Genomic DNA, 27,951 nt, shown 5'->3' with positions numbered 1-27,951 from the left:
TATGACAAAGACCTACATTCTTCCTTTCTGGAAGTTTTGGGTCAGTGTGGATCGTACAGTAGTGAACTGTTGGTGTTAGTCGGAGCAGGAGTAGGAGAGTCCTCACTGCGGTGGAAATTCATGCCACCATGTGAACCCTGCCCAGCTGACCCCACAGCCCAGTGTGAAATTTGACACGGCTCTGGGGTCCCCTTTATGACATACTTTTGCTCTGTGTGAGCTATAGTGTGTGTGTGGTGTGTCGTGTGGCGTTAGGTCCCCATTTTCATCAGGACGTCTGCAGCAGCTGTCCACTGGCATTTCAGCCGTGTCATCACAGTAGTGAGAGGGGGGGGGGATCAGTGAGACTGAGGGGGCTGCCTGCAGTCTACTTTTGTGGGTTCACTCTCTCTGTCCTTGGCCCCAGCCCTCCACGCCTCACTACTCTCCCTGACTCTGCCCAAGTCTAGTCCTACGACCCCACCATGGCCGACCAGTACCAGTACAACACCAACGAGGAGAAGATTGTGAAGGACAGCCACACCAAGGAGATTGATCTGATCAACAGAGACCCCAAATTGATAAATGAGGATGTGATCAAGGTAGGTGAACCATGATGACGCCATCCACTCACACACACACTGAACTTACAGGTTTAACTCCTTTTTGCCTAAAGTAAGGAAAGACACGTTTTAAACCTTAGTTTAAAACGCAAGTCTAAAGTCTAAACTTAGAGTCAACACAGTACACTGTAGTATGTTGCTGTGTTCCTGCCAGGAAGGTTCCAAAATAGCCCCAAGGCCTTGTGCCTCCGCACGGCACCCAGGGTTTATTTCTGGAATGGGACTGAAGGGGTGTGACAGAAGGGGAAATTATGAGGCTGTTTCTTTTTGGAGCTTCATCACTGCTTTTCTTGTGTTTTTCACGTTTACATACATTAGCAGCAATCACGGTGCTATATTTCCCCAGAGCTCAGGAGAGCATGGAAGGACATAAAACAGGGCGTATGGCAAAATGTTAAGCATGTTTCTTACATGTGAGGGCCAAGAGCACTACTTCTCTGGATTATATTGTGAAAAGTTTTGTACATGTTAAGTAGATGATAGGATTTATATCGAACACGTTCTATAATCCAGTATTATCTACACAATGGTAGTAGTTTAAGTTACAGTATGAGCTTGCAGTTTTTTAAAAACTGTACAGAATGACATTTTCCTGTTGTCAAATCATTCATTTAAAACTTAGCTTGTTTTTTCTGTTTTGTCAATTTCAACTGCTCATCTAAACCGTACTGAGAAATGTTATATTAAAATACTAAGTATGGAAAGCATGTCTACAATTTTAAAGGTGTGTTAAAATGAATAGACTGGGATTCAGAAGTAGAACTTCTTATAATATTTAAAATGATGAAAATTGGTTTAGCTTTGTTAGGAATCTGTTGCTTGTGACATCCCCCTGTCACGATCACTGACAAGTTCATTACCATGAGCCAGGATTTTGTAAGGACCAGGTATTGGATACTGAATACAACAAGCAATTACAAACTGGGCCATCGCAAGCCTCATGCATTTTACATGAAAGAACTGTTAGTTTCTGGAAACTTGATCCAGATCGTGATCTGAAAACTGTGAAGGGATTTAAGTGCATTGTCACCAAGCACATTGCTCTTGACTTTAACCTCTTGGTCCTACCTGGCACGCAGGCTTCCCATCTAGAGCTCTGGAAATGCAAATGTGCTACGCTAAATGCTAATAGTATTAGTTAAAACTCAAACGTTCATTAAAATACACATGCAGGGTATTGAATTAAAGCTACACTCGTTGTGAATCCAGGCAACAAGTCAGATTTTTAAAATGCTTTTCGGCGAAAGCATGAGAAGCTATTATCTGATAGCATGTAACACCCCAAAAAGACCCGCAGGGGACGTAAACAAAATAATTAGCATAGTCGTCGCTACACAAACCGCACAAATAAAATATAAAACATTCATTACCTTTGACCATCTTCTTTGTTGGCACTCCTAGATGTCCCATAATCACTATTGGGTCTTTTTTTCGATTAAATCAGTCCATATATAGCCTAGATATCGATCTATGAAGACTGTGATAAACGGAAAAAAATAGTGTTTCATAACGTAACGTCATTTTTTAAAATTCAAAAAGTCGACGATAAACTTTCACAAAACACTTTGAAATACTTTTGTAATGCAACTTTAGGTATTAGTACACGTTAATAAGCGATAAAATTCATCAGGAGGCAATGTCAATTCTATAGGTGTCTGTTTCGAAAAAATGTCTTGGAGAGAGCTCGACCAAAACATCCGGCCAGAGACCGGAGGGAATCGATTCCCTTGATTCGGTTAGACCAAGAATCAATTGCGAATCAAATGACAAGACTCTAGACAACGTGTGGAAGCTGTAGGCACTGCAACCTCGGCCTCATTTAATTCGATTCACTTTGAACAATTCCTTGAAGTGGCGGATGGATATTAATTTCCTTTTTCAGTGATCAGATATTCCTGCACTTTTCGATGAAACGCACGTTCTGTTATAGTCACAGCCGTGATTTAACCAGTTTTATAAACGTCTGAGTGTTTTCTATCCACACATACTAATCATATGCATATACTATATTCCTGGCCTGAGTAGCAGGGCGCTGAAATGTTGCGTGATTTTTAACAGAATGTTCGAAAAAGTAGAGGGTCGACTTAACAGGTTAAAAGGGAATTTACACTTGAGCCGACATCCACAGCATTTACCGTGACTGCTTCGTGAACATTGCGAAAGTTACCTTTAAAAGGCATATTGTCAGCAGTGCAACGGGCTTGAATGACAACGTGCCGTTGATTGAATCCTGGCTCTGGTGTTGGGTCCTCAGACAACCCTCAAACTCTTTCCTCAGTGAGGTTCCACTAACGTTGTCCATGGTATTCCCTCCCTGCAGGTGGAGTTTGAGGATGTGATCGCAGAGCCCGACGGCACACACAGTCTGGATGGGGTGTGGAAGCTCAGCTACACCACCTTCACCGTGTCCAAGTACTGGTGCTATCGCATCCTCTCAGCCATCTTCGGCATCCCTATGGCTCTGCTCTGGGGCTTCCTCTTCGCCTGCATCTCATTCTGTCACATCTGGGCTGTGGTACCCTGTATCAAGAGCTGCCTGATCGAGTCCCAGTGCATCAGTCGCATCTACTCCCTCTGCATCCAGACCTTCTGTGACCCCTTCTTTGAAGCCCTGGGCAAGATCTTCAGCAGTGTGAAAGTGGCCCTGCGCAAAGAGGTCTAGACACTCACACCACTGCAGTGTTTACACATGTTTGGATGAAACGCTACACCCTTTTTATCCGCCAGACCAGATGACCAGTCCTGGTGTCCTCATATTTCCCAAGACACCCCCCCCCGCTACCCTTACCCAGCCCAAAGCCCAGGGCCTCCCCCGTCTCAGCCCTTTGAGTCCTGACATGCACAGAGAGACCAGTGCCACAAGAGGCTCTGTGACAGCTGCAGCATGGTTGGGTGACAGCTCTGGCTCTGTTGGAAGGCAGAGAGCTGTCTGTTCATTGAGGGAATATAGGGCTGGCAGCCATGGCATGGGCAGGACTTGTGTCCCAGAGTGAATGTATTTTGCGATGCTGAGGAAAGTGGCTCCTCGGTCACATGACATAAACACCCCAGTGACACTAACGGCATTGCAGCACCCGTAGGACAATATATGTGTGTATGTTTTGTTCCTAATGGTAAACTAGTCGATGTTGTGAAATGGAAAAGATCATTGTAGTGCTTGAACAAGATTATATCATGTTTTACAAAATGAATAAGATGCAGTTTCTTTACTGAATCATTTTGATTAAACACATCCTAAATAGTCAATTTTGCTTCACATTTCTTTCACATAAGCTTCCAATAACTTGACTGTGTGGGTGTACAAACTGTGAGAATATTAGGAAAAAAGGATACCCAGGTTTTAAAATTACAAGTGGAATGTTCTAGTCGCAGGTCCTACAATTCAGCCAAGTGCATACCCCTGTTCAGGTCTCCATTGCCCTGTCATTCCTTCATTTTGTCACCAGGTGGAACCAAGAACAGTTCTGCTCATTGGATGGTAGGGATAGAAAGCCAATTGCGAACCACCGGTCTGGATCCTGACAATACTGAAAACCATACCAAGAAAAGTAGAATTGCTTTGTATCCTTCTTTCTAAGAAATGTATGTACATGAATCAGCCTCTAACAAATTTGAATGGTTAAATTAGAGTTACAGAGGCTCAACATGAGCCTCAACTCCATTTGATGCAAAAAGAATAATTCAGACTCACTTGATAGAACACATACAATTTATTTCAAATAAATAAGAGATACTTTTCCAAAATACAACACTCTAAATACAAATAAGACAATTATGTTTTCTACAAAATGTTCAGTAGCCTTAATGTTCAGTAGCCATAAGCCAAAACCAAAACATGTACAGTAAAAGGAGAAGCCAACTTCTGCCTTTTGATACTGACATTTTTTATGTTTTCAAGGAACGGTGTGTCAGGTAGATTCAATATTAAGGCAGGTCACGCTCTTTATGCAATAGTTTCTAAAATACATTGAATAGAATGAGGTTTCTCCCCCAATTCGGAGTGTTCTGAGTGTGTGTGTGCAATCCATTTCTCAATCATATTTAGCAACACAGAAGACGCCAGCCTAACACTCAAAAAGTACAGACAGAGTAATTATGTAGAAAAACAAATGCGTGCCAAAATACACCACAGTTTTCATAGAAGTACATTTGGACGTGTGTGTTCATCCTAGGGGGAAATGGTGGCTAGTTGAGTTGTAAGAATAAGTAAGTTAACCTTAAAGGGGCAATCTGCAGTTGCTACATCCATTTTTTGGACTTATAAATTAATGATATGTACACATTGATTCTTAAAGAATATAATTATAAATGACTCAAGCTTAAATCAACTGTCGTACACAATCAGAACCCAAAATATAAGCTTGTTTCACTCCAATGTTTGGAAACAAAGTAAATGTAAACAAACACTTTATAGCCTCAAATTATACTTTTGATATCATGGATGGTCAGTCCGTGTTTCCATAGCTTTCTATGAATTTGAGAGTGGTTACATTTCAGCTTTTTACCGAAACAGGGGCAGGCAGAACTCTTTGTCATTGTTTCAACTGCAGATTGCCGCTTTAACAACTTGACAGATATCGCCATTGTCATAAAGCTAGGACATTTCACAAACTGGATAGTTGAAACGTACTGTGTGTGTGTGTGTGTGTGTGTGTGTGTGTGTGTGTGTGTGTGTGTGTGTGTGTGTGTGTGTGTGTGTGTGTGTGTGTGTGTGTGTGTGTGTGTGTGTGTGTGTGTGTGTGTGTGTGTGTGTGTGTGTGTGTGTGTGTGTGTGTGTGTGTGAACTAACAACATGGTGCGATGCAGCAAGACATAAGCAACAGGAGAGTAGCTTAACCTTCAGGTTGACAAAGTTAAAATGTCCCTCTGGATTGGTCAGTATTCACAACCCAAACCACTATTACAGAACTTTTTGACACAGAGTCTTAGGCATGTTAATCGCCTTTAAGTCCATGGTGAGGAGAACACAGCTCTCTCCTCTCCTTTCCTTGGTTTGGAGTGGCAGACAGTCAGTCCTTCATTTTCCATTCACCACCTACTGTCCTCCTCCGCAGACCAAATACGTAAATCCATCAGTCTGAAAACACAATCAATGGATGACTCACTCTGATCTGCGACAGGACATTTGGCTGTGAGAGGAGACATTCAACAAAATGTCACCAAAAAAATCTGCTTCATCTGTACAACAATCAATTGTTCATTCTATTCTTGACCAACTGTGTCTGATACACAAAAAAAAGCAGTGCAATAGTATTAGATGAGTCTCCCCTGGAGCGGTACAAGAGAAGGGGAAGGACAAGTCTGGGTTTGGGGCGGCGGTGAAGGTTTGGGAAGGGGGATTCACAGTTCTGACCTGCGGGGGGGACCTGCAGGGGGAGACCTGCGGGGGAGACCTGCGGGGCGTTTCATGTGGTGGAGGTCTGTGTGATGCTCCTCTGGCTGCTGGTGCTCTTGATGACGTAGGTGGAGGAGTTACTCTTGCGGCTGGAGTCATGGTCACGCTCGCAGTGGCATTGGGAGGACTTGAGATAGCGGGCCGAGCAGCACAGGAAGTTCTGCCTCAGGTCTGAGAACAAGTGGCCTGCGAAGCACATGTAGATCCATGGGTTACAGCAGCTGTTCAGACTGGCCAGCAGCATGGAGATGATGAAGGGCATGGCTGGGGAAACAATACAAACACACACATTACATTTTTACAGATACATCAATCACACAGGATTGCAAATTGACAACTGGTGCTAGAAGTGTGTTCTAGTGTTTTGTAGTTAGGATTACAAAGCTAATTTACCAAAGTTACCCAAATCTTCAGTCATTTTGTTAATTAACTGGTAATCTATGACAATCTATGGTAACTTTGGTAATTAGTGGGACTTGCAAAACAAACGTCCCATTTTAAATCTTCGTCATACTTCTTCTTCTAAGCAAGAAACGTCATTCAAACTTTAAAACGTGCAGATCGATGTGCTTGTATACAAGTTTTTGATATCTTTTATTCTTTAAAAATGATTAAGCTTTTAGTATTTTTTTGTCCATTTTCATCCACTTTAATGGGATTTCCTCAACATTATAAAAGGCCCCATTGTGACGTCATCACCTCCAACATTCCATCTGTAAATGCAGCAATGGAAGTTGACACAAATCAGCTACCCCTTGAGCAAGACATTTACCGGCCAACAACAACTGCACCGATGATGTGGATGTCGATTAAGGCAGACCACCGCACCTCTCTGATGCAAAGGGGTTGGTTTAAATGCGGGAGACACATTTCAGTTGACAACATTCAGTTGTGCAACTGACTAGGTATTCCCTTCCCATTCACATCTACTAACCCAACAACTACTGACCATCTCTCTCCTGTTCCACAGAGCCTAAACACAGTCAGAGCTTGGCTACCAACAGCTGACACACACTCTCTGGGGGGATTTAATCTAATCAGAAAATGCACTAGAGGTAATCAGAAATCCTGTTCAATGAGGGAAAGCTCGGTTTGTTGTTTTGGAAAGTGAAAAGTTTCTTAGTACTCAGCTAGCAATGGGGAATCGGCCCAAAAGTGTCCCTCTTTTCCGGGGGGCTGGAACTGATTAAATCGGCCCGAAATCGGGTGTTGGACTCGGCCGGAATCAAAATGAATGACTGCCCAGAATCAGCCCGAATCATTCCCTACTGGAATTCAGCCGACTTTGCCAGCATCTTACCAGAATCCCCCCAGAAGCGGCCCAATGCCATTTTAAATAAATGTATACAAAATTGGCTGTTTTAGTCTTCTTAAATATTACTATTATACATTTTATACTTACAGATTATACCCATCCATGGGCTCCCGAGTGGCGCAGTGGTCTAAGGCACTGCATCTCAGTGCTTGAGGCGTCACTACAGACACCCTGGATCGAATCCAGGTGCACAATTGGCCCAGCGTCGTCCGGGTTTGACCGGTATAGGCCGTCATTGTAAATTAGAATTTGTCCTTAACTGACTTGCCTAGTTAAATAATCCAGCATTTTTAAGAATCATTTTCTTTCTTTCTTTTTTACCCCCTTTTCGTCATATCCAATTGTCTTGTCTCTGCAACTCCCATACAGACTCGGCAGAGGTGAAGGTCGAGAGCCGTGCGTCACCCGAAACACAACCCCGCTAAGCCGCACTGCTTCTTGACATAATGCATGCTTAACCCGGGAAGCCAGCCGCACCAATGTGTCGGAGGAAACACCATACACCTGGTGACCGTGTCAGCGTGCATGCACCTGGCCCGCCACAGGAGTGAACATCCCGGCTGGCCAAACCCTCCCCTAACCAGGACGACGCTGGGCCAATTGAGAGTCACCTTATGGGTCTCCCGGTCGCGGCCGGCACGGGTATCGAACCAGCATCTGTAACAATGCAGTTTGCACAGCGATGCAGTGTCTTAGACCTCTGCGCCACTCGGGAGGCCCCATCCACAAAGTTTTTAATGCTTATCAATTGCCTTGCACAAAGTATCAAAATACTAAAATCCTACTTAAACAGGACTCTTAAAGAATTTAATTGAAATGTAAATGACATTATTTGATCAGAGAAACAATGAGAAATATGGAAAAAAATGAACAATGAAATCTTAATTATATAAAGCAGCTCGTGTAATCATCTGCCAGAGAGTAGCCAAAATCGGCCCAAGCCCCAAGTAATACATTTGGGCCAGATAACTCACAACAGAATCGGCCCGAGCTCAATCCCCGCATCCAGTAATACTGCCGAAGGCGGCACAGATTCGGGGCACACGACATCGGCTGAGTCTGACTCTCAGCCGAGTGCCCTGAGTCTCAGCTGGAATCGGCCCACTGAACTTCCGGCACCGACAGAGATGGCTGCATCGCTTCGTGTTCTCAGGAAACTATGCAGTATTTTGTTTTTTTATGTATTATTTCTTACATAGTTACCCCAGGAAATCTTAAGTTTTGTCGGTACAGTGACCTGGTTTCTTCACACATCGCTCCGACAGAAACAAACATCTCTCTGGTAAGAAGGAGGACGGTTAGGGTATGCCTTATGATTAATGAGACATGGTGTGATCATACCAACATACAGGAACTCAAGTCTTTTTGCTCACCTGACCTATAATTCCTAACAATCAAATGTCGACCGCATTAACTACCAAAATAATTATCTTATAATCACAGCCGTATATATCCCCCCAAGCAGACACATCAATGGCCCTGAATGAACATCATTGGACTCTATGTAAACTAGAAACCACATGTCCTGAGGCTGCATTCATTGTAGCTGGGGATTTTAAGAAGGCTAATCTGAAAGCAAGATTCCCTCAATTTTATTAGCATATCAAATGCGCTACCCGGGCAGAAAAAATCCTGGACCATTGTTAATCTAACTTCCGCAACGCATACAAAGCCCTGCCCCGCCCTTTCAGAAAATCTGACCACGACTCCATTTTATTGCTCCCAGCCTATAGACAGAAACTAAAACAGGAAATGCCCATGCTCAGGTCTGTTCAATGCTGGTCCGACCAATCTGATTCCACGCTTCAAGATTGCTTCGATCACGTGGACTGGAGTATGTTCTGCATAGCGTCGGATAACAACATTGATGAATACGCTGATTCGGTGAGCGAGTTTATTACTAAGTGCATTGGTGATGTTATACCCACAGCAACTGTTAAAACTTTCCCCAAACAGAAACCGTGGATTGATGGCAGCATTTGTGTAAAACTGAAAGCGCGAACCACTGCTTTGAATCAGGGCAAGGCGACCAGAAACATGACCGAATACAAACAGTGTAGCTATTCCCTCCGCAAGGCAATCAAATAAGCTAAGCGTCAGTATAGAGACAAAGTAGAGTCGCAATTCAACGTCTCAGACACGAGAGGTATGTGGCATGGTCTACAGTCAATCACTGACTACAAAAAGAAATCCCGCCCTGTCGCGGACTACAATGTCCTGCTCCCAGACAAACTAAACAACTTCTTTGCTCGCTTTGAGGACAATACAGTGCCAATGACACGGCCCGCTACCAAAACCTCCTTCACCGCAGCCAACGTGAGTAAAGCATTTAAACATGTTAACCCTCGCAAGGCTGCAGGCCCAGACGGCATCCCTAGCCGCATCCACAGAGAATGCACAGACAAGCTGGCTGGTTTACGGACATATTCATCCTTATCCCAGGCTGCTGTTCCCAAATGATTCAAGAGGGCCACCATTGTTCCAGTTCCCAAGAAAGCTAAGGTAACTGAGCTAAATGACTATTGCCTTGTAACACTCACCTCCGTCATCATGAAGTGCTTTGAGAGACTAGTCAAGGATCATATCACCTCTACCCTACCTGACACCCTAGACCCACTCCAATTTGCTTACTGCCCCAATACGTCCACAGACGACGCAATCGCAATCACACTGCCCTAACCCATCTGGCAATCACACTGCAAACTGCCCTAACCCATCTGGACAAGAGGAATACCTATGTAAGAATGCTGTTCATTGACTACAGCTCAGTATTTAACACCATAGTAACCTCCAAACTCGTCATTAAGCTGGGTCTCGACCCCACCTTGTGCAACTGGGTCCTGGACGTCCTGACGGGCCGTCCCCAGGTGGTGAGGGTAGGAAACAACATCTCCATCACTCCTCACCACTAGGGCCCCACAAAGGTGCGTTCTCAGCCCTCTCCTGTACTCCCTGTTCATCCATGACTGCGTGGCCATGCACGCCTCCAACTCAATCATCAAGTTTGCAGACAACACTACAGTGGTAGGCTTGATTGCCAACAATGACGAGACGGCCTACAGGGAGGAGGTGAGGGCCCTCGGAGTGTGGTGTCAGGAAAATAACCTCACACTCAACGTCAACAAAACTAAGGAGATGATTGTGGACTTCAGGAAACAGCAGAGGGAACACCCCCCTATCCACATCGATGGAACAGTAGTGGAGAGGGTAGCTAGTTTTAAGTTCCTCGGCATACACATCACAGACAAACTGAATTGGTCCACTCACACTGACAGCGTCGTGAAGAAGGCGCAGTAGCGCCTATTCAACCTCAGGAGGCTGAAGAAATTTGGCTTGTCACCAAAAGCACTCACAAACTTCTACAGATGCACAATCGAGAGCATCCTGGCGGGCTGTATCACCGCCTGGTACGGCAACTGCTCCGCCCTCAACCGTAAGGCTCTCCAGAGGGTAGTGACACACAACACATCACCGGGGGCAAACTACCTGCCCTCCAGGACACCTACACCACCCGTTGTTACAGGAAGGCCATAAAGATCATCAAGGACATCAACCACCCGAACCACTGCCTGTTCACCCCGCTATCATCCAGAAGGCGAGGTCAGTACAGGTGCATCAAAGCTGGGACCGAGAGACTGAAAAACAGCTTCTATCTCAAGGCCATCAGACTGTTAAACAGCCACCACTAACATTGAGTGGCTGCTGCCAACACACTGTCATTGACACTGACCCAACTCCAGCCATTTTAATAATGGGAATTGATGGGAAATGATGTAAATATATCACTAGCCACTTTAAACAATGCTACCTTATATAATGTTACTTACCCTACATTATTCATCTCATATGCATATGTATATACTGTACTCTACATCATCGACTGCATCCTTATGTAATACATGTATCACTAGCCACTTTAACTATGCCACTTTGTTTACTTTGTCTACACACTCATCTCATATGTATATACTGTACTCGATACCATCTACTGTATGCTGCTCTGTACCATCACTCATTCATATATCCTTATGTACATATTCCTTATCCCCTTACACTGTGTATAAGACAGTAGTTTTGGAATTGTTAGTTAGATTACTTGTTGGTTATCACTGCATTGTCGGAACTAGAAGCACAAGCTGTCATGCAGGTGAAAGAGGACCCAAAAGCGACTTAACAGAAACAGAGTTTATTTAAGTCCAAACAGGGGAATAACAGAAATCCTCTAGTCTGTAGAGGGGAATAACTGGAGAAGCGGCCACAGACTGCAGGTCGCTTCGGGTAGGCGCAGGCCGTAGTTGACAGAGACACCTGCTCACACGCAGCATCTGATGAAGGCAAAAAACACGACAGGACAGGGCGATACACAATCACAGCAAAAACACGACAGGACAGGGCGAAACGCAATCACAGCATGGTGAATACTAAACAAGGAACCGACGGGACAGGAACGGAACACAAAGGAATAAATAGGGACTCTAATCAGGGGAAAGGATCGGGAACAGGTGTGGGAAGACTAAATGATGATTAGGGGAATAGGAACAGCTGGGAGCAGGAACGGAACGATAGAGAGAAGAGAGAGCGAGAGAGTGAGAGAGGGAGGGGGAGAGAGAGGGATAGAAGGAGGGAAAGAACCAAATAAGACCAGCAGAGGGAAACGAATAGAATGGGGAGCACAGGGACAAGACATGATAATAAATGACAAACATGACAGTACCCCCCCACTCACCGAGCGCCTCCTGGCGCACTCGAGGAGGAATCCTGGCGGTAACGGAGGAAATCATCGATGAGTGAACGGTCCAGCACGTCCCGAGACGGAACCCAACTCCTCTCCTCAGGACCGTAACCCTCCCAATCCACTAAGTATTGGTGACCCCGTCCCCGAGAACGCATGTCCATGATCTTATGTACCTTGTAAATAGGTGCGCTCGACAAGGACGGGAGGGGGGAGGGAAGACGAACGGGGTGCGAAGAAAGGGCTTAACACAGGAGACATGGAAGACAGGATGGACGCGACGAAGATGTCGCGAAGAAGCAGTCGCACAGCGACAGGATTGACGACCTGGGAGACACGGAACGGACCAATGAACCATGAGTCAACTTACGAGAAGCTGTCGTAAGAGGAAGGTTGCGAGTGGAAAGCCACACTCTCTGGCCGCAACAATACCTTGGACTCTTAATCCTGCGTTTATTGGCGGCTCTCACCGTCTGTGCCCTGTAACGGCAAAGTGCAGACCTCACCCTCCTCCAGGTGCGCTCACAACGTTGGACAAACGCTTGAGCGGAGGGAACGCTGGACTCGGCAAGCTGGGATGAGAACAGAGGAGGCTGGTAACCCAGACTACTCTGAAACGGAGATAACCCGGTAGCAGACGAAGGAAGCGACCAGAGCGTATTCTGCCCAGGGAGCTGTTCTGCCCAAGACGCAGGGTTTCTGAAAGAAAGGCTGCGTAGTATGCGACCAATCGTCTGATTGGCCCTCTCTGCTTGACCGTTAGACTGGGGATGAAACCCGGAAGAGAGACTGACGGACGCACCAATCAAACGACAGAACTCCCTCCAAAACTGTGACGTGAATTGCGGGCCTCTGTCTGAAACGGCGTCTAACGGGAGGCCATGAATTCTGAATACATTCTCAATAATGATTTGTGCCGTCTCCTTAGCGGAAGGAAGTTTAGCGAGGGGAATGAAATGTGCCGCCTTAGAGAACCTATCGACAACCGTCAGAATCACAGTCTTCCCCGCAGACAAAGGCAGACCGGTAATGAAGTCTAAGGCAATGTGAGACCATGGTCGAGAAGGAATGGGGAGCGGTCTGAGACGACCGGCAGGAGGAGAGTTACCCGACTTAGTCTGCGCGCAGTCCGAACAAGCAGCCACGAAACGGCGCGTGTCACGCTCCTGAGTCGGCCACCAAAAGCGCTGGCGAATAGACGCAAGAGTGCCTCGAACACCGGGATGACCAGCTAACTTGGCAGAGTGAGCCCACTGAAGAACAGCCAGACGAGTGGAAACAGGAACGAAAAGGAGGTTACTAGGACAAGCGCGCGGCGACGCAGTGTGCGTGAGTGCTTGCTTAACCTGTCTTTCAATTCCCAGACTGTTAACCCGACAACACGCCCATAAGGAAGAATCCCCTCGGGATCAGTAGAAGCCACAGAAGAACTAAACAGACGGGATAAGGCATCAGGCTTGGTGTTCTTGCTACCCGGACGGTAGGAAATCACAAACTCGAAACGAGCGAAAACAACGCCCAACGAGCTTGACGGGCATTAAGTCGTTTGGCAGAACGGATGTACTCAAGGTTCTTATGGTCTGTCCAAACGACAAAAGGAACGGTCGCCCTCCAACCACTGTCGCCATTCGCCTAGGGCTAAGCGGATGGCGAGCAGTTCACGGTTACCCACATCATAGTTGCGCTCAGATGGCGACAGGCGAAGAGAAAAATAAGCGCAAGGATGAACCTTATCGTCAGACTGGAAGCGCTGGGATAGAATGGCTCCCACGCCTACCTCTGAAGCGTCAACCTCGACAATGAATTGTCTAGTGACGTCAGGAGTAACGAGGATAGGAGCGGACGTAAAACGTTCTTTTAGAAGATCAAAAGCTCCCTGGGCGGAACCGGACCACTTAAAACACGTCTTGACAGAAGTAAGAGCTGTGAGAGGGGCAGCAACTTGACCGAAATTACGAATGAAACGCCGATAGAAATTAGCGAAACCTAAAAAAGCGCTGCAACTCGACACGTGACCTTGGAACGGGCCAATCACTGACAGCTTGGACCTTAGCGGAATCCATCTGAATGCCTTCAGCGGAAATAACGGAACCGAGAAAAGTAACGGAGGAGACATGAAAAGAGCACTTCTCAGCCTTTACGTAGAGACAATTCTCTAAAAGGCGCTGTAGAACACGTCGAACGTGCTGAACATGAATCTCGAGTGACGGAGAAAAATCAGGATATCGTCAAGATAGACAAAAACAAAAATGTTCAGCATGTCTCTCAGAACATCATTAACTAATGCCTGAAAAACAGCTGGCGCATTGGCGAGACCGAACGGCAGAACCCGGTACTCAAAATGCCCTAACGGAGTGTTAAACGCCGTTTTCCACTCGTCCCCCTCTCTGATGCGCACGAGATGGTAAGCGTTACGAAGGTCCAACTTAGTAAAGCACCTGGCTCCCTGCAGAATCTCGAAGGCTGATGACATAAGGGGAAGCGGATAACGATTCTTAACCGTTATGTCATTCAGCCCTCGATAATCCACGCAGGGGCGCAGAGTACCGTCCTTCTTCTTAACAAAAAAGAACCCCGCCCCGGCCGGAGAAGAAGAAGGCACTATGGTACCGCGTCAAGAGACACAGACAAATAATCTCGAGAGCCTTACGTTCGGGAGCCGACAGAGAGTATAGTCTACCTCGAGGAGGAGTGGTCCCCGGAAGGAGATCAATACTACAATCATACGACCGGTGAGGAGGAAGGGAGTTGGCTCGGGACCGACTGAAGACCGTGCGCAGATCATGATATTCCTCCGGCACTCCTGTCAAATCGCCAGGTTCCTCCTGAGAAGTAGGGACAGAAGAAACGGGAGGGATGGCAGACATTAAACACTTCACATGACAAGAAACGTTCCAGGATAGGATAGAATTACTAGACCAATTAATAGAAGGATTATGACATACTAGCCAGGGATGACCCAAAACAACAGGTGTAAACGGTGAACGAAAAATCAAAAAAGAAATAGTCTCACTGTGGTTACCAGATACTGTGAGGGTTAAAGGTAGTGTCTCAAATCTGATACTGGGAAGATGACTACCATCTAAGGCGAACATGGGCGTAGGCTTATCTAACTCTCTGAAAGGAATGTCATGTTTCCGAACCCATGCTTCGTCCATGAAACAACCCTCAGCCCCAGAGTCTATCAAGGCACTACATGTAGCACCCGAACCGGTCCAGCGTAGATGGACCGACAAAGTAGTACAGGATTTTGATGGAGAGACTTGAGTAGTTGCGCTCACCTGTAGCCCTCCGCTTACAGATGAGCTCTGGCTTTTACTGGACATGCATTAACAAAATGTCCAGCAACTCCGCAATAGAGGCACAGGCGGTTGGTGATCCTCCGTTCCCTCTCCTTAGTCGAGATGCGAATCCTCCCAGCTGCATGGGCTCAGACTCTGAGCCAGAGGAGGGAGATGGTTGCGATGCGGAGCAGGAAACACCGTTGATGCGAGCTCTCTTCCACGAGCCCGGTGACGAAGATCTACCCGTCGTTCTATGCGGATGGCGAGAGCAATCAAAGAGTCCACATCTGAAGGAACCTCCCGGGAGAGAATCTCATCCTTAACCACTGCGTGGAGTCCCTCCAGAAAACGAGCGAGCAGCGCCGGCTCGTTCCACTCACTAGAGGCAGCAAGAGTGCGAAACTCAATAGAATAATCCGTTATGGACCGTTCACCTTGGCATAAGGAAGCCAGGGCCCTAGAAGCCTCCCTACCAAAAACTGAACGGTCAAAACCCGAATCATCTCCTCTTTAAAGTTCTGGAACTTGTTAGAGCAATCAGCCCTTGCCTCCCAGATAGCTGTGCCCCATTCTCGAGCCCGGCCAGTAAGGAGTGAAATGACGTAAGCAACCCGAGCTCTCTCTCTAGAGTATGTGTTGGGTTGGAGAGAGAACACAATCTCACACTGCGTGAGAAAGGAGCGGCACTCAGTGGGCTGCCCGGAGTAGCAAGGTGGGTTATTAACCCTAGGTTCTGGAGGCTCGGCAGGCCAGGAAGTAACAGGTGGCACGAGACGTAGACTCTGGAACTGTCCAGAGAGGTCGGAAACCTGAGCGGCCAGGTTCTCCACGGCATGGCGAGCAGCAGACAATTCCTGCTCGTGTCTGCCGAGCATGGCTCCTTGGATCTCGACGGCAGTGTAACGAGCGTCTGAAGTCGCTGGGTCCATTCCTTGGTCGGTTCCTTCTGTCATGCAGGTGAAAGAGGACCCAAAAGCGACTTGGCGAAAACAGAGTCTTTAATCCAGTAAAGTAAATACAATCAAAAAACACAACTTTCACTCGAAATGACGAGGACAAACTGGAGACTCGATCTTGAACAGCAGGTGAACAGCAGGTTGCCTCGGGAAGGCACTTGAACCAAACAGACTCAGACACCTGCTCACCACGCAGCATCTGAGGGAAACACGACACGACAGGGCGATACACAAACACAGCACGGTGAATTCTAGACAAGGAACCGACAGGGCAGAAACGAATAACAAGGAGAGAAATAGGGACTCTAATCAGGGAAAAGGATCGGGAACAGGTGTGGGAAGACTAAATGATTGATTAGGGGAATAGGAACAGCTGGGAGCAGGAACGGAACGATAGAGAGAAGAGAGAGCGGGAGAGTGAGAGAGGGAGGGGGAGAGAGAGGGATAGAAAGAGGGAAAGAACCTAATAAGACCAGCAGAGGGAAACGAATAGAAGGAGAAGAACAGGGACAAGGCATGATAATCAATGACAAAACATGACAAGTACCTAACTAATTTGTGTAAAATGCTTGATAGTGTATGTGATGTTAACAGATGTTAAAAGAGAGATCTACTTTCTTGGGGATCTGATTGTCAACTGGTTTTCATTAAGCTGTCGACTCAAGAGGAAGCTTCTCACTGTAACCAGTGCCTGTAATCTGGTTCAGGTTATTAATCAACCTACCAGGGTGTTTACAAACACTACAGGAACAAGAACATACACATGTATTGATCACATTCTTACTATTACTGTAGAACGTTGTTCTGAAGCTGTATCTGAACCCATTGGATGCAGTGATCACAATATTGTGGCTATATCCAGGAAAGCCTAAGTTTCCAAAAACTGGGCCTAAAATAGTTAAGCGTCGTACTCATGCATAAAATAAACTAATAGCGAAAGAAAAACATTGCAAGTTTGAATTCTGTAAAGTTATTGTTATCGATGAATAACAACAAACCTCCTGGCAATAACAAGATGGATGGTATATTTAATCTGAGCCAAGAGGAAAGTCCTTGTCCTCAGGCCTGGAGGGAAGTCCAAGTAATTCCACTACCCAAGAGTGGTAAAGTGTCCTTTACTGGTTGTAACAGCAGACCTATCAGCTTGCTACAAGTTCTTAGCAAACTGTTGGGAAAAAGCCCGAATACAATGCTATTTCTCTGTCAACAAATTAACAACAGACTTTCAGCATGCTTATACATAAGGGCACACTGACACAAATATCTGGAGAAATTGATAATAAGAAGATTGTGGGAGCTATACCGCTGGATTTCAGTGCAGCCGTTGACATTATTGACCATAACCTGCTGTTAAGGAAACGTATGTGTTATGGCTTTTCAAACTCTGCCATATTGTGGATCCAGGGTTACAGTGCTTTTCAACCTCTGCCATATTGAGGATCCAGGGTTACAGTGCTTTTCAACCTCTGCCATATTGTGGATCCAGGGTTACAGTGCTTTTCAACCTCTGCCATATTGAGGATCCAGGGTTACAGTGCTTTTCAACCTCTGCAATATTGAGGATCCAGGGTTACAGTGCTTTTCAACCTCTGCCATATTGTGGATCCAGGGTTACAGTGCTTTTTAAGCTCTGCCATATTGTGGATCCAGTGTTACAGTGCTTTTCAACCTCTGCCATATTGTGGATCCAGGGTTACAGTGCTTTTCAACCTCTGCCATATTGTGGATCCAGGGTTACAGTGCTTTTCAACCTCTGCCATATTGTGGATCCAGGGTTACAGTGCTTTTCAACCTCTGCCATATTGTGGATCCAGGGTTACAGTGCTTTTCAACCTCTGCCATATTGTGGATCCAGGGTTACAGTGCTTTTCAACCTCTGCCATATTGTGGATCCAGGGTTACAGTGCTTTTCAACCTCTGCCATATTGTGGATCCAGGGTTACAGTGCTTTTTAACCTCTGCCATATTGTGGATCCAGGGTTACAGTGCTTTTCAACCTCTGCCATATTGTGGATCCAGGGTTACAGTGCTTTTCAACCTCTGCCATATTGTGGATCCAGGGTTACAGTGCTTTTTAACCTCTGCCATATTGTGGATCCAGGTTTATAGTGCTTTTCAACCTCTGCCATATTGTGGATCCAGGGTTACAGTGCTTTTCAACCTCTGCCATATTGTGGATCCAGGGTTACAGTGCTTTTCAACCTCTGCCATATTGTGGATCCAGGGTTACAGTGCTTTTCAACCTCTGCCATATTGTGGATCCAGGGTTACAGTGCTTTTCAACCTCTGCCATATTGTGGATCCAGGGTTACAGTGCTTTTCAACCTCTGCCATATTGTGGATCCAGGGTTACAGTGCATTTCAACCTCTGCCATATTGTGGATCCAGGGTTACAGTGCATTTGGAAAGTATTTAGAACCGTTTCATTTTTTCACATTTTGTTACAATACAGCCTTGTACTAAAATGGTTAAAAGTGTGTTTTTCCCTCATCAATCGACATACAGTACCCCATAATGACAAAGCAAAAACAGGTTTAAATGTTGTTTTTTTTGCACATTTATTACTTTGTTGAAGCACCAATTACAGCATTGAGTCTTCTTGGGTATGACACTATAAGCTTGGCACACCTATTTGGGGAGTTTCTCCCATTCATCTCTGTAGATCCTCTCAAGCTCTGTCAAATTGGATGGGGAGCGTCACTGCACAGCTATTTTAAGGTCCCTCCAGAGATGTTCGATCGTGGCCAGCGCTAGGAAGAGTCTTTGTTGTTCCAAACTTCTTCCATTTAAGAATGATGTAGGCCAATGTGTTCTTGGGGAACTTCAATTCTGGAGAAATGTTTTGGTGCCCCTGTGGGACCTTTTATAGACAGTTGTGTGCCTTTCCAAATCCTGTCCAGTCAACTGAATTTACCACGGGTGGACTCCAATCAAGTTGTAGAAATATCTCAAGGATGATGAACTGAAACAGGATGCACCTGAGCTCGAGTCTCATAGTCAAGTTTCACGTCCTGAGCTTAGAGAGCCTTTTTATGTCTCTATTTGGTTTGGTCAGGGTATGATTTGGGTGGGCATTCTATGTGTTGTATTTCTTTGTTTTCCCACCTATGTTCTAAAAACCTGACTTCGTTTTTTCACTATGGGGTATTGTGTGTAGATTGATGAGGATTTTTATTTATTTAATCAATTTTAGAATAAGGCTGTAACATGACAAAATGTGGGAAAAGTCCGCAGGTCTGAATACTTTCTGAAAGCACTGTATATATATAGGATATTGTTTTACAGCTTTGTCATTCTATTATTTATTTTACTAAATCATCTTATTTGATTATGTTATATCTTTTACATGTGATGATGCCAAACAGAGGGCCAGAGATAATTACAGACACCTGTGATAATCTGAAGTACCCAAAAGGGCCACATAAAATCCTTGAAAGTTACCAAAATTCTGGTAGTTTATTGGTAAACTTACTAAGTTTCCAGTACCCACCGTTTGCAACCCTTTTTGTGGTTGACATTCATTTGTTTGAAGATATAAAGGTAATTTTTTAAGATGACATCTGATGGAATGGTTTGATTTCTGTTGATCTCATTCACATGTTGTAATAATCTACATATAACATTTAAAAGTCGTATAAACATGGTTGTGGTGAAATGCCAGCCTGTCTCAATATGTTCTTATCCTATGGATCTTCTGAGGACCAACATGAGGAAACCACTTTCATCCTCATTAATTACCCCCGTTCTATCTCCATCCCTGATTGGATTGTTCTTGACACAAACACAAATACACACACACAAACACATACACACCAACACAATAGGCACACCCAGATAGCATTCACACCCAGATAGCATTCACACCCAGATAGCATTCACACCCAGATAGCATTCACACCCAGATAGCATTCACACCCGAAATGGTAATAAAGCTACCGGGGGAGACAGACAGCAGTGATGCGTAGGTTGACATTTATGCCACAGGTGTAGGATCTTAATTTGAGCCAGTTGGCTACAGCTGGAAAATAATCCTGCAGCAACAGGAAATGTGGATTATTATGTGGATTGTAATTAATGGACATTTTTGTAGGGGTTGATACATTTTTCATAAGGGAAAATCAAATCTGAAATTTCAAAATGGAAATGACACACTTCATAAGCCATTTTAAGCCTCAAACACACTGTAAATTCAATTCCTGCATTGCAGTAGAGTTCTCCTGAAACAGGGCGATCAAATGAAGATCCTCCATCTGTATGTACACCGGCGAATTGACATATGGTAAATTAGTTTGAGATTAATGGAATGGGCCCATGTCCTGTATTCAATTAACCTATTCTGATTGCTAAATCTCTCTCCCTTCGTCTCTCTCCACCCCGTGTTCCGCTTGCATCATCTTTAATGGCTGGTCCTCCAGCTCTGATATGAAGGTTGCTCAAATTGAAATCACAGGGAACAATCGGCGGAATGTTACAGCAGCCGCGCCAAGTAATTTGGAGCTAATTGATTCATCAGTCATTAAGGCTGTGAGTTATAGGTGCACAAGTGTCCGGATGTGAACAATGTAAATCATTCTATTGTCTGGCTTTTACAGTGTCAGAGCAGGGAGGACACATGCTTAGTCTGGACCGGGGATAGGCCTAGGGCCTACACCGGTTCCTAACTCTAATTAATGTGGGCTTGGTGGGGGGGGGGCTTGCAGTGATGCAAAAGTAAAGCGGAATTGATCTACTAGATAACTCAAATGAAAATGTAATATAGAAAAGATGACAAGATGACAACCATATGACAAGTCATTATGGATGTCCTGCAGCTATACAGTAGTTACACTGTAATACCATTGCTTTATAACATTCAGCCACAAAATTACACAACTTCAATCTCAAAGGAACACAAGGCAGTATGATAGATGAATGAATAACTCAATAAATGTCCTCTGTAAAATGTATAACCTTGCTCTTGTGAGGGAGGGAGGAATTTGAATTAATGCAGCTTGGCATTAGATCATTTATCTTTTCACTGAGGCATGAAAGGTGGTTAGTGAGATCGTAACAAACCACAAGGTGTACTAAGCAGCAGTCAAACGGACATACACAGACTAACACTGACACAACATTTCTTTGATCTAACTCTGTTAGGCAGTGCCATGCAGAGCTTCCTTGTTTGGATATTATTTACCAGCAAATAATGGTTCCATTAAACGGAAGTCAAAATGTAAATTAATGTTCTGTGTAATGTTCAATATATATGCTAAATGTCTTCACACAGCATAGCCAGATCACATATCATGACTATTAATCATTCTTATGGCTTTGTAAAAGGAAGGAGCGTGGGTGAGAATGGGGCCAATATGTGATTTGAAGGAAGGACTTATGATCAAAATAACAATTAGCTCATGGTGTCGTTCACAGGAGATGATAAATCACACAAACTCACAAATTTGAAGGCAGAAAATGCTTCCCCTCGTTGGTAAATCTGCTCAACTATCAGGTTCTGTACTGACTAATGACCACAGCCTGACTGGCACGATCATCTGAGTTTAATTTCAACACTATTTCAGAGGATTTACTATGCCAAAGCAGCTGAGTAGTAGAATTCCTAAAGAAGACTTTACAAGAGAGGGGCCTTGCTTTTCTCACATTTTATTTACTATTATTTCAATGGAAGCTGGTACAATAGGTCTCTTTTAGCTCTCTATGATCCCGTGTGTTGTTTGAGTCGGCACAGCTGAAAAGGGCTTCCCTGTTTTAATAAAAGATGCATCTATCATTATGTATAATGCTGTACTTTAAAATGACTGTAACAACAATTGAGGCTTGGTGTCTGTTTAATAAACATCCTGTAAAATGCAGAGAAGAACATACAGTGGCCATAAACAAAAGGATCCCATGGGGACTGGGCAGACTGCCAATTAATATAGTCAGTGCCAGTCAGCGTCACACAGAGCAGAGGGTGAGTCAGCGTAGGGAAAATGGAGGCTGTGCACTCAGGAATGGACAAGGGTATGGACACAGTTTATAGATGGGCCGCCTTTCCCACCTGGACAAAAGCAACACCTATGTAGTAAAAAAAAATGTTTAATTGGGCAAATCCACTGATTGTGTGTTGTCCTCAGAAGGGTTAAAAAGTCTCCAGTGGATGCTGCACCCCTAAGAGGTTGTCTTTGGGAGATCACAGGCTGTGTATGTCTGTTCAAGGATGATAATAAAAGCACTGTAAATAAACACAATTTTCTAGCAGGGAACAACAGCCCGCCTGCTTGAACCTGGCACACCCCAACAGGCTTACAGGGCCAAAGCCTACATTATAAACTGGGTGGTTCGAGCCCTGAATGCTGATTGGCTGACAGCCATGGTATATCAGACCGTATACCACAGGTATGACGAAATATGTATTTTTACTGCTCTAATTTAGTTGGTAACCAGTTTATAATAGCAATAAGGCACCTTGGGGGTTCATGGTATATGGCCAATATACCACGGCTAAGTGCTGTATCCAGGCACTCCGCGTTGCATCATACGTAAGAACAGCCCTTAGCCGTGGTATATTAGCCATATGGCATATATACATATATATATATATATATATATATATATACCACACCTCCTCGTGCCTCATTGCTTAATAAGTATAGTTACTCATCTTGGATCATCCTGCAAACTTCATGGGAACTTTGGCTGAGAATATTATTTTCCATACTTTTCCATACACGTGTAATGCAAAATTGTTTGGGGAATATAATGACTGTTTACCAACTTGTTCAATATCCTGGTGTTTGTCTTGGGATGTTGGGAAATATAACTCATATGTGATAGAGCTGCTGTGGGGATCAGGAGGGGACCGCACAGAACAGTTGCGTTTAACTAGGTAAGAACAAATTCTTATATTCAATGACGGCCTACTCCGGCCAAACCCTCCCCTAACCTGGACGACGCTGGGCCAATTGTGCGCTGCCCTATGGGACTCCCAATCACAGCCGGTTGTGATACAGCCTGGGATCAAACCTGGGTCTGTAGTGCTACCTCTAGCACTGAGATGCTGTGCCTTAGACCACTGCGCCACTCAGGATACATAGTGCTGTGGTGTAACTCTGGTGTCTTTCAAATGTATGGATAGTCTCACTTTGATTTACCACTCTCATTTAATCTGTTTACAGCTTCAGTAATATATGAATCTTCTTCAAAGGATAAAACATAAACAAAATGCCAACCCCAACCAGAAGCCCATCTACTGTATTTGGTTTATAATATAATAATAATATATACCATTTAGCAGACGCTTTTATCCAAAGCGACTTACAGTCATGTGTGCATACATTCAACATATGGGTGGTCCCGGGATCGAACCCACTACCCTGGCGTTACAAGCGCCATGCTCTACCAACTGAGCTATAGAAGGACCACAGTTTAGCATAGATTGCTCAATCCCCCTCCAGTCCAAGCCAGTATATAGCCTAATGTAAATAGGCCTGGCTAAGTATGTAAAGAGTGATTGACTGGGTATCAAACCCTGGCCATACTATATAGGGTGTGGTCATAAGGAGGGTCATTAAGAAATTAATTGCACCAGTGGGCTGTCTGCTCCATTGAAGCACGTGGTACTCTCGTGGGCTTGACTGAGGAGATGACATGCGTAGCCCCAATATTACCTGTCACTCTTGCACTCCGACGTGCCTCCCAGGTAACAACAGAAGAGCTCAGCATGCAGCCCACACGCATAATCTGATTAATGATTCACTGCAGGAAGACTCAGATGGTTGGGCCTCAAAAACACATCCATGCAGAGGTGTGCACAAACCATGGAGGTTACAGTCCGGAAAGACTGCTTTCAGTGACTTAAGTTATTTATAGTTGCATGGACATTTGCGGCGGTAGCCTATGCCTACTTTGCTTCGCTTCAGTGGAGGGGTAATTCCAATTAAACTACCCTCTCAATGTTGTTGCTGTTCGTTATGGCGAGTGAGTCAAATGGAGGTGGAGGTGGTGTTTTTAGTATTCATAAAAAGTCTGTAACAATTCTCGACAACCATTGTAATATTCAGGCCACTTCTAAAATTAAGGATATTTTGACGGCGCATGCTCTATATAGACCTATATGAAACGAATATAACGAGATAATATTTTTCATAATATTTGTTCGGATCGCTCCACCCGTATCTCCACAAGTCACCATAACATTCTATAGGTGGGAAGAGCTTCATTTGCATCATAGTATTTTTGTTGGTTGGAGGCACACCATAGCCTATGAAGGGCTGTGGATTTATTTAAGTTTATTTTGTCATATCATCCACTGCATGTGGGTAGGATATTACTTTATATGATGAGTCTAATTTTCCGGTACAATGGCATACATCCTTTGATGTTCCTCATGTCCAACCTGTGCGAATTTCAATTGACTGTCAATGATAAAGGCTGTTGAAATATATTTGTATTATCATGGCTATTTGGTGAAAATGCACCTAACATTACGCACACCGCATTATAAGTCCCGAGGCAGAATGCTTGTGTTCCCTCATGTGCTTTATGTATTGATTTGTTGTTAATTAAAAAAAAAATACAAAAAATGTTGTTTTTTTTAAATAAAAAATAAAAATAAAGAATACCTTCCGAGCGTTTTAAAGTAAACATGGACATTTAATTTCAAGATGGATATATGAATGGCAACAGTCTAGAATTGCGAAGCCACCTGGTTAAAGTATTTCATATTACGCACGGAATCTCAAACTGAAGAAATAATTTGCATGGTTATTTTCGAGATGGAGTTTGAACTTACCTTCTCGAGGCGCCGTTGGATCCCAAGCCGTCCACATCTGCACGGTGAAGAAAGGAGTCCAGCAAACGATATACGCCAGAACTATGACAAATGTCATTTTAACTGTAGTTATCTTCGCTTTGGAGATGAGCTTTACACTGCTCACCCGGGCGAGCGCAAGACCTTTCGAAGTCTTCGGGGTGAGGCTTATGCACTGCTCCCTCTTGGTTTTCATTCTAAAGTTTTGCCAGATCTTAAAGCTTATTAGTCCATAGCATAGGCTCAGGATGGCCACTGGTATGATGTAGATGGTAAGGCTAATCCAAGTTATATACGCTTTGGCACCCCAGGGCTCCACGAAGTCACCCCAACAATCATACACTCCAGAACCAACGTCCTTCAGGGAAAAAATGTACATTTGCGGGCTGCTGAACACTAGGCTGAGGACCCAGGAGATAATCACGTAGAAACGGTCTTTTCGCTTGTGCAGAGACCGAAGCGGCTGACAAATCGCCAAGCACCTGTCTATAGACATCAAAACAAGCATATAGGTAGATGCGAACATCCCGACGATCTGGAAGTATTTCACCAACCTGCACAGGATATCGGGTCCATAGAAACGGAAAGTAATGTCCCAGATAAGTTGTGGCAAGACCTGAAATATAGCCACAACGAGATCCGCGATGCTGAGGTGTTTCATGAAGTAGTACATTCGGGACTGTGTGTGCTTGGTGGTGTGAATGGCCACCAGGACGCACAGATTCCCCGCCAGCGCCAGGAGCAGGACCAGGGCGAGCACAGTCACCTCCACTTTAGCCACCTCCTCATTCCGTTTCAGGGGGTTTGTTTGATTTCCCCCGATGGTCCCGTTGCCAAGGGTTGAGTTCCCCAATGATTCGTTAAATGGCCAAAAGTTCTGCTCATTTAGTGTACTACTTTCCATTGTGTTGACCGTATTCTCTCTCAGTCCAACCGCGACGAAAAATCATGCAATAGCAGCAGCGTTCAGCCACCCTACATTGGACAGTTGTTTTAAACGTCTTCTTTGGCTCTTCATCTAACAGGTGTCAAGACAAGAGAAAGCATCCGTGTGTGGAGCTGGATTGTTACCATTTACACACGATGGGAAAACGGAATCCCAATTTTGCGCTGAAGCTTTATTTCTTAGTCATAGCCAAATAGGACCAGACACTGGTGAGCAGGAAATATAGAAAACACATTAACGTCTTGTTTAAATTAAAAACAATTAAGTTATATAATACTACATTAAATGGGACATCTGCGATTACATTTATTTAATTTTAAATCAATTATATGTAGACCTAACCATTGATTTTAGAAGAATATACATTCGACAGTAAATGCCTCATACCCCATCAGAACCCAAAAGATAAGCTTATTTTACTCAATTGTTTGTAAACCATGTAATTGTAAAAAAAACATTGTATAGTCTCAAAACGGTTAAAACCAGATTTTTTCTGATCATTTTTATTGTTTGAACGGCAGATTGCCCCTTTGAATGAAAAACATAAACAGAACCACAACATATAATTTTAGAAACTATTGAAACTAACTAAAAATTCAGCAGCACATGGTCTATGGATAGTCTCCAGCCATCTAAATAATATTTTAACATTGCCTACAAGTAATAGCATGATGGGTTTTCCGAATGTAAATCTAGGCCTACTTACATGTGCATCTGCTTTACCGTCTTGTAAATTGAGTACTGGAACTAAACGCAGTGAGACCTGAAAGTGAAGCATCCAGCCTCCCACACTAGTAGGGATCGGATTGGCCCGCATCATGATATTTATACCACTTGTATATCCCTGGCCAAGATTATGCATGAGAAATTGATTTCCACAGTATTTCCACTAGGTGTCCATGTGCGCTCTCTAATAGATGAAGGCCTAATGTCTAACCATTCACTACATAAAAAAATGTTTGTTTTTTTAAATATATAGATAGTGATCTGTTTTTTTTAAATGAAGTGGTCATCATCATGTAGGCTACCCTAGTCAACGATATGCAAATAAAGGCATAATGAAATATTCACAAGTAAATGGGTAATTACACTATATAGGTATCTAAATATATGGACACTAGTTGACAGCATTCGGCTACAACAAGGCTAGGCTAGTGCAGCATTTAATTATATTCCATCAATGCCTCTGAAACACTAAAATGTTACCTTTCCTCGCCAGCCTGCTGCTCAGGGTTGCCAATGTGAATCATTAACCGAATTTAGGCAAGTTATGTTGTTACAAATGTCGACTAGATCCATATTTAACCTTACAATTGCATATGTGCCCTCACTGACTGCTACTGTGCAGTGACATGTTTTATAAAGCCTTTCGGCTGAGAAACCTATTTTGTATGCCTGTGATGAACTGTACCAGAGTACGTGTATATTCGTACGCGATAAATGGCGGCGTGCTGCTTGGCCGCACACAGTGGCTCGCTTGTGGGTGTGCTGGCAGCATATAGCAGCTTTTTGATTGTGCGTCAATTCAAGATAGCAAGTTTGTATGAAGGTTTGGTTCTTACATTGGTGAATCTCTATTTCATGAATTTATTCACAGGTAAATAGTAATGTAATGAAACAGGGTCGATTTCCGCGCTTATAAACCCAGGGTCGTTACACTAATATTCTCTAAACCGCTCTGGTGACAAACAACACACTTTGCTTCCCTGTTTCCAATCGTCCACATGGCTCGGAGAACCTATTCAATGAAGTAAATATATTTCGAAAACGTAATAAAAACTGTTATTAGCTAACTAGCTACAGTGCAGGCTACCTCAAATGAGCTGCCAACGTAGCTAGCCAACTTAACTTAACCAGCTAGCTATACAGTATGTAAATTAAATATCACCAGCTACCTAACTTCATATTAGCTAGCCATATTGATGTATTTAAC

General features: G+C 44.2%; 2 protein-coding genes across 2 annotated transcripts; one reads left to right on the top strand and one right to left on the bottom strand.

Moving 5' to 3' along the window:
- Positions 1–290: 290 nt before the first annotated feature.
- Positions 291–3,848, top strand: cav3 (caveolin 3). The gene is made up of 2 exons (XM_046312603.1): positions 291–581; positions 2,923–3,848. The coding sequence occupies exons 1-2, from the start codon at positions 465–467 to the stop codon at positions 3,262–3,264; spliced, it is 459 nt and encodes a 152-aa protein (XP_046168559.1). The 5' UTR covers positions 291–464; the 3' UTR covers positions 3,265–3,848.
- A 455-nt stretch (positions 3,849–4,303) lies between these two features.
- LOC124002351 (isotocin receptor-like) lies at positions 4,304–26,208 on the bottom strand. The gene is made up of 2 exons (XM_046309723.1): positions 25,055–26,208; positions 4,304–6,261 (listed from the first exon to the last, which is right to left on the bottom strand). The coding sequence occupies exons 1-2, from the start codon at positions 25,974–25,976 to the stop codon at positions 6,008–6,010; spliced, it is 1,176 nt and encodes a 391-aa protein (XP_046165679.1). The 5' UTR covers positions 25,977–26,208; the 3' UTR covers positions 4,304–6,007.
- Positions 26,209–27,951: the final 1,743 nt, after the last annotated feature.

This window comes from Oncorhynchus gorbuscha, linkage group LG18 (genome assembly GCF_021184085.1).
Source record: "Oncorhynchus gorbuscha isolate QuinsamMale2020 ecotype Even-year linkage group LG18, OgorEven_v1.0, whole genome shotgun sequence".
NCBI classification, from domain to species: domain Eukaryota; kingdom Metazoa; phylum Chordata; class Actinopteri; order Salmoniformes; family Salmonidae; genus Oncorhynchus; species Oncorhynchus gorbuscha.
This window is presented reverse-complemented; position numbering and strand designations above follow the sequence as displayed.

Bases quoted from the DNA above. Each gene is read 5' to 3' on its own strand.
- LOC124002351 (XM_046309723.1), bottom strand. From the start codon at position 25,976: ATGGAAAGTAGTACACTAAATGAGCAGAACTTTTGGCCATTTAACGAA. The intron at 6,262-25,054 runs GTAAGTTCAAAC...TTGTTTCCCCAG, and splicing joins TCCAACGGCGCCTCGAGAAG to CCATGCCCTTCATCATCTCC.
- cav3 (XM_046312603.1), top strand. From the start codon at position 465: ATGGCCGACCAGTACCAGTACAACACCAACGAGGAGAAGATTGTGAAG. The intron at 582-2,922 runs GTAGGTGAACCA...CCCTCCCTGCAG, and splicing joins TAAATGAGGATGTGATCAAG to GTGGAGTTTGAGGATGTGAT.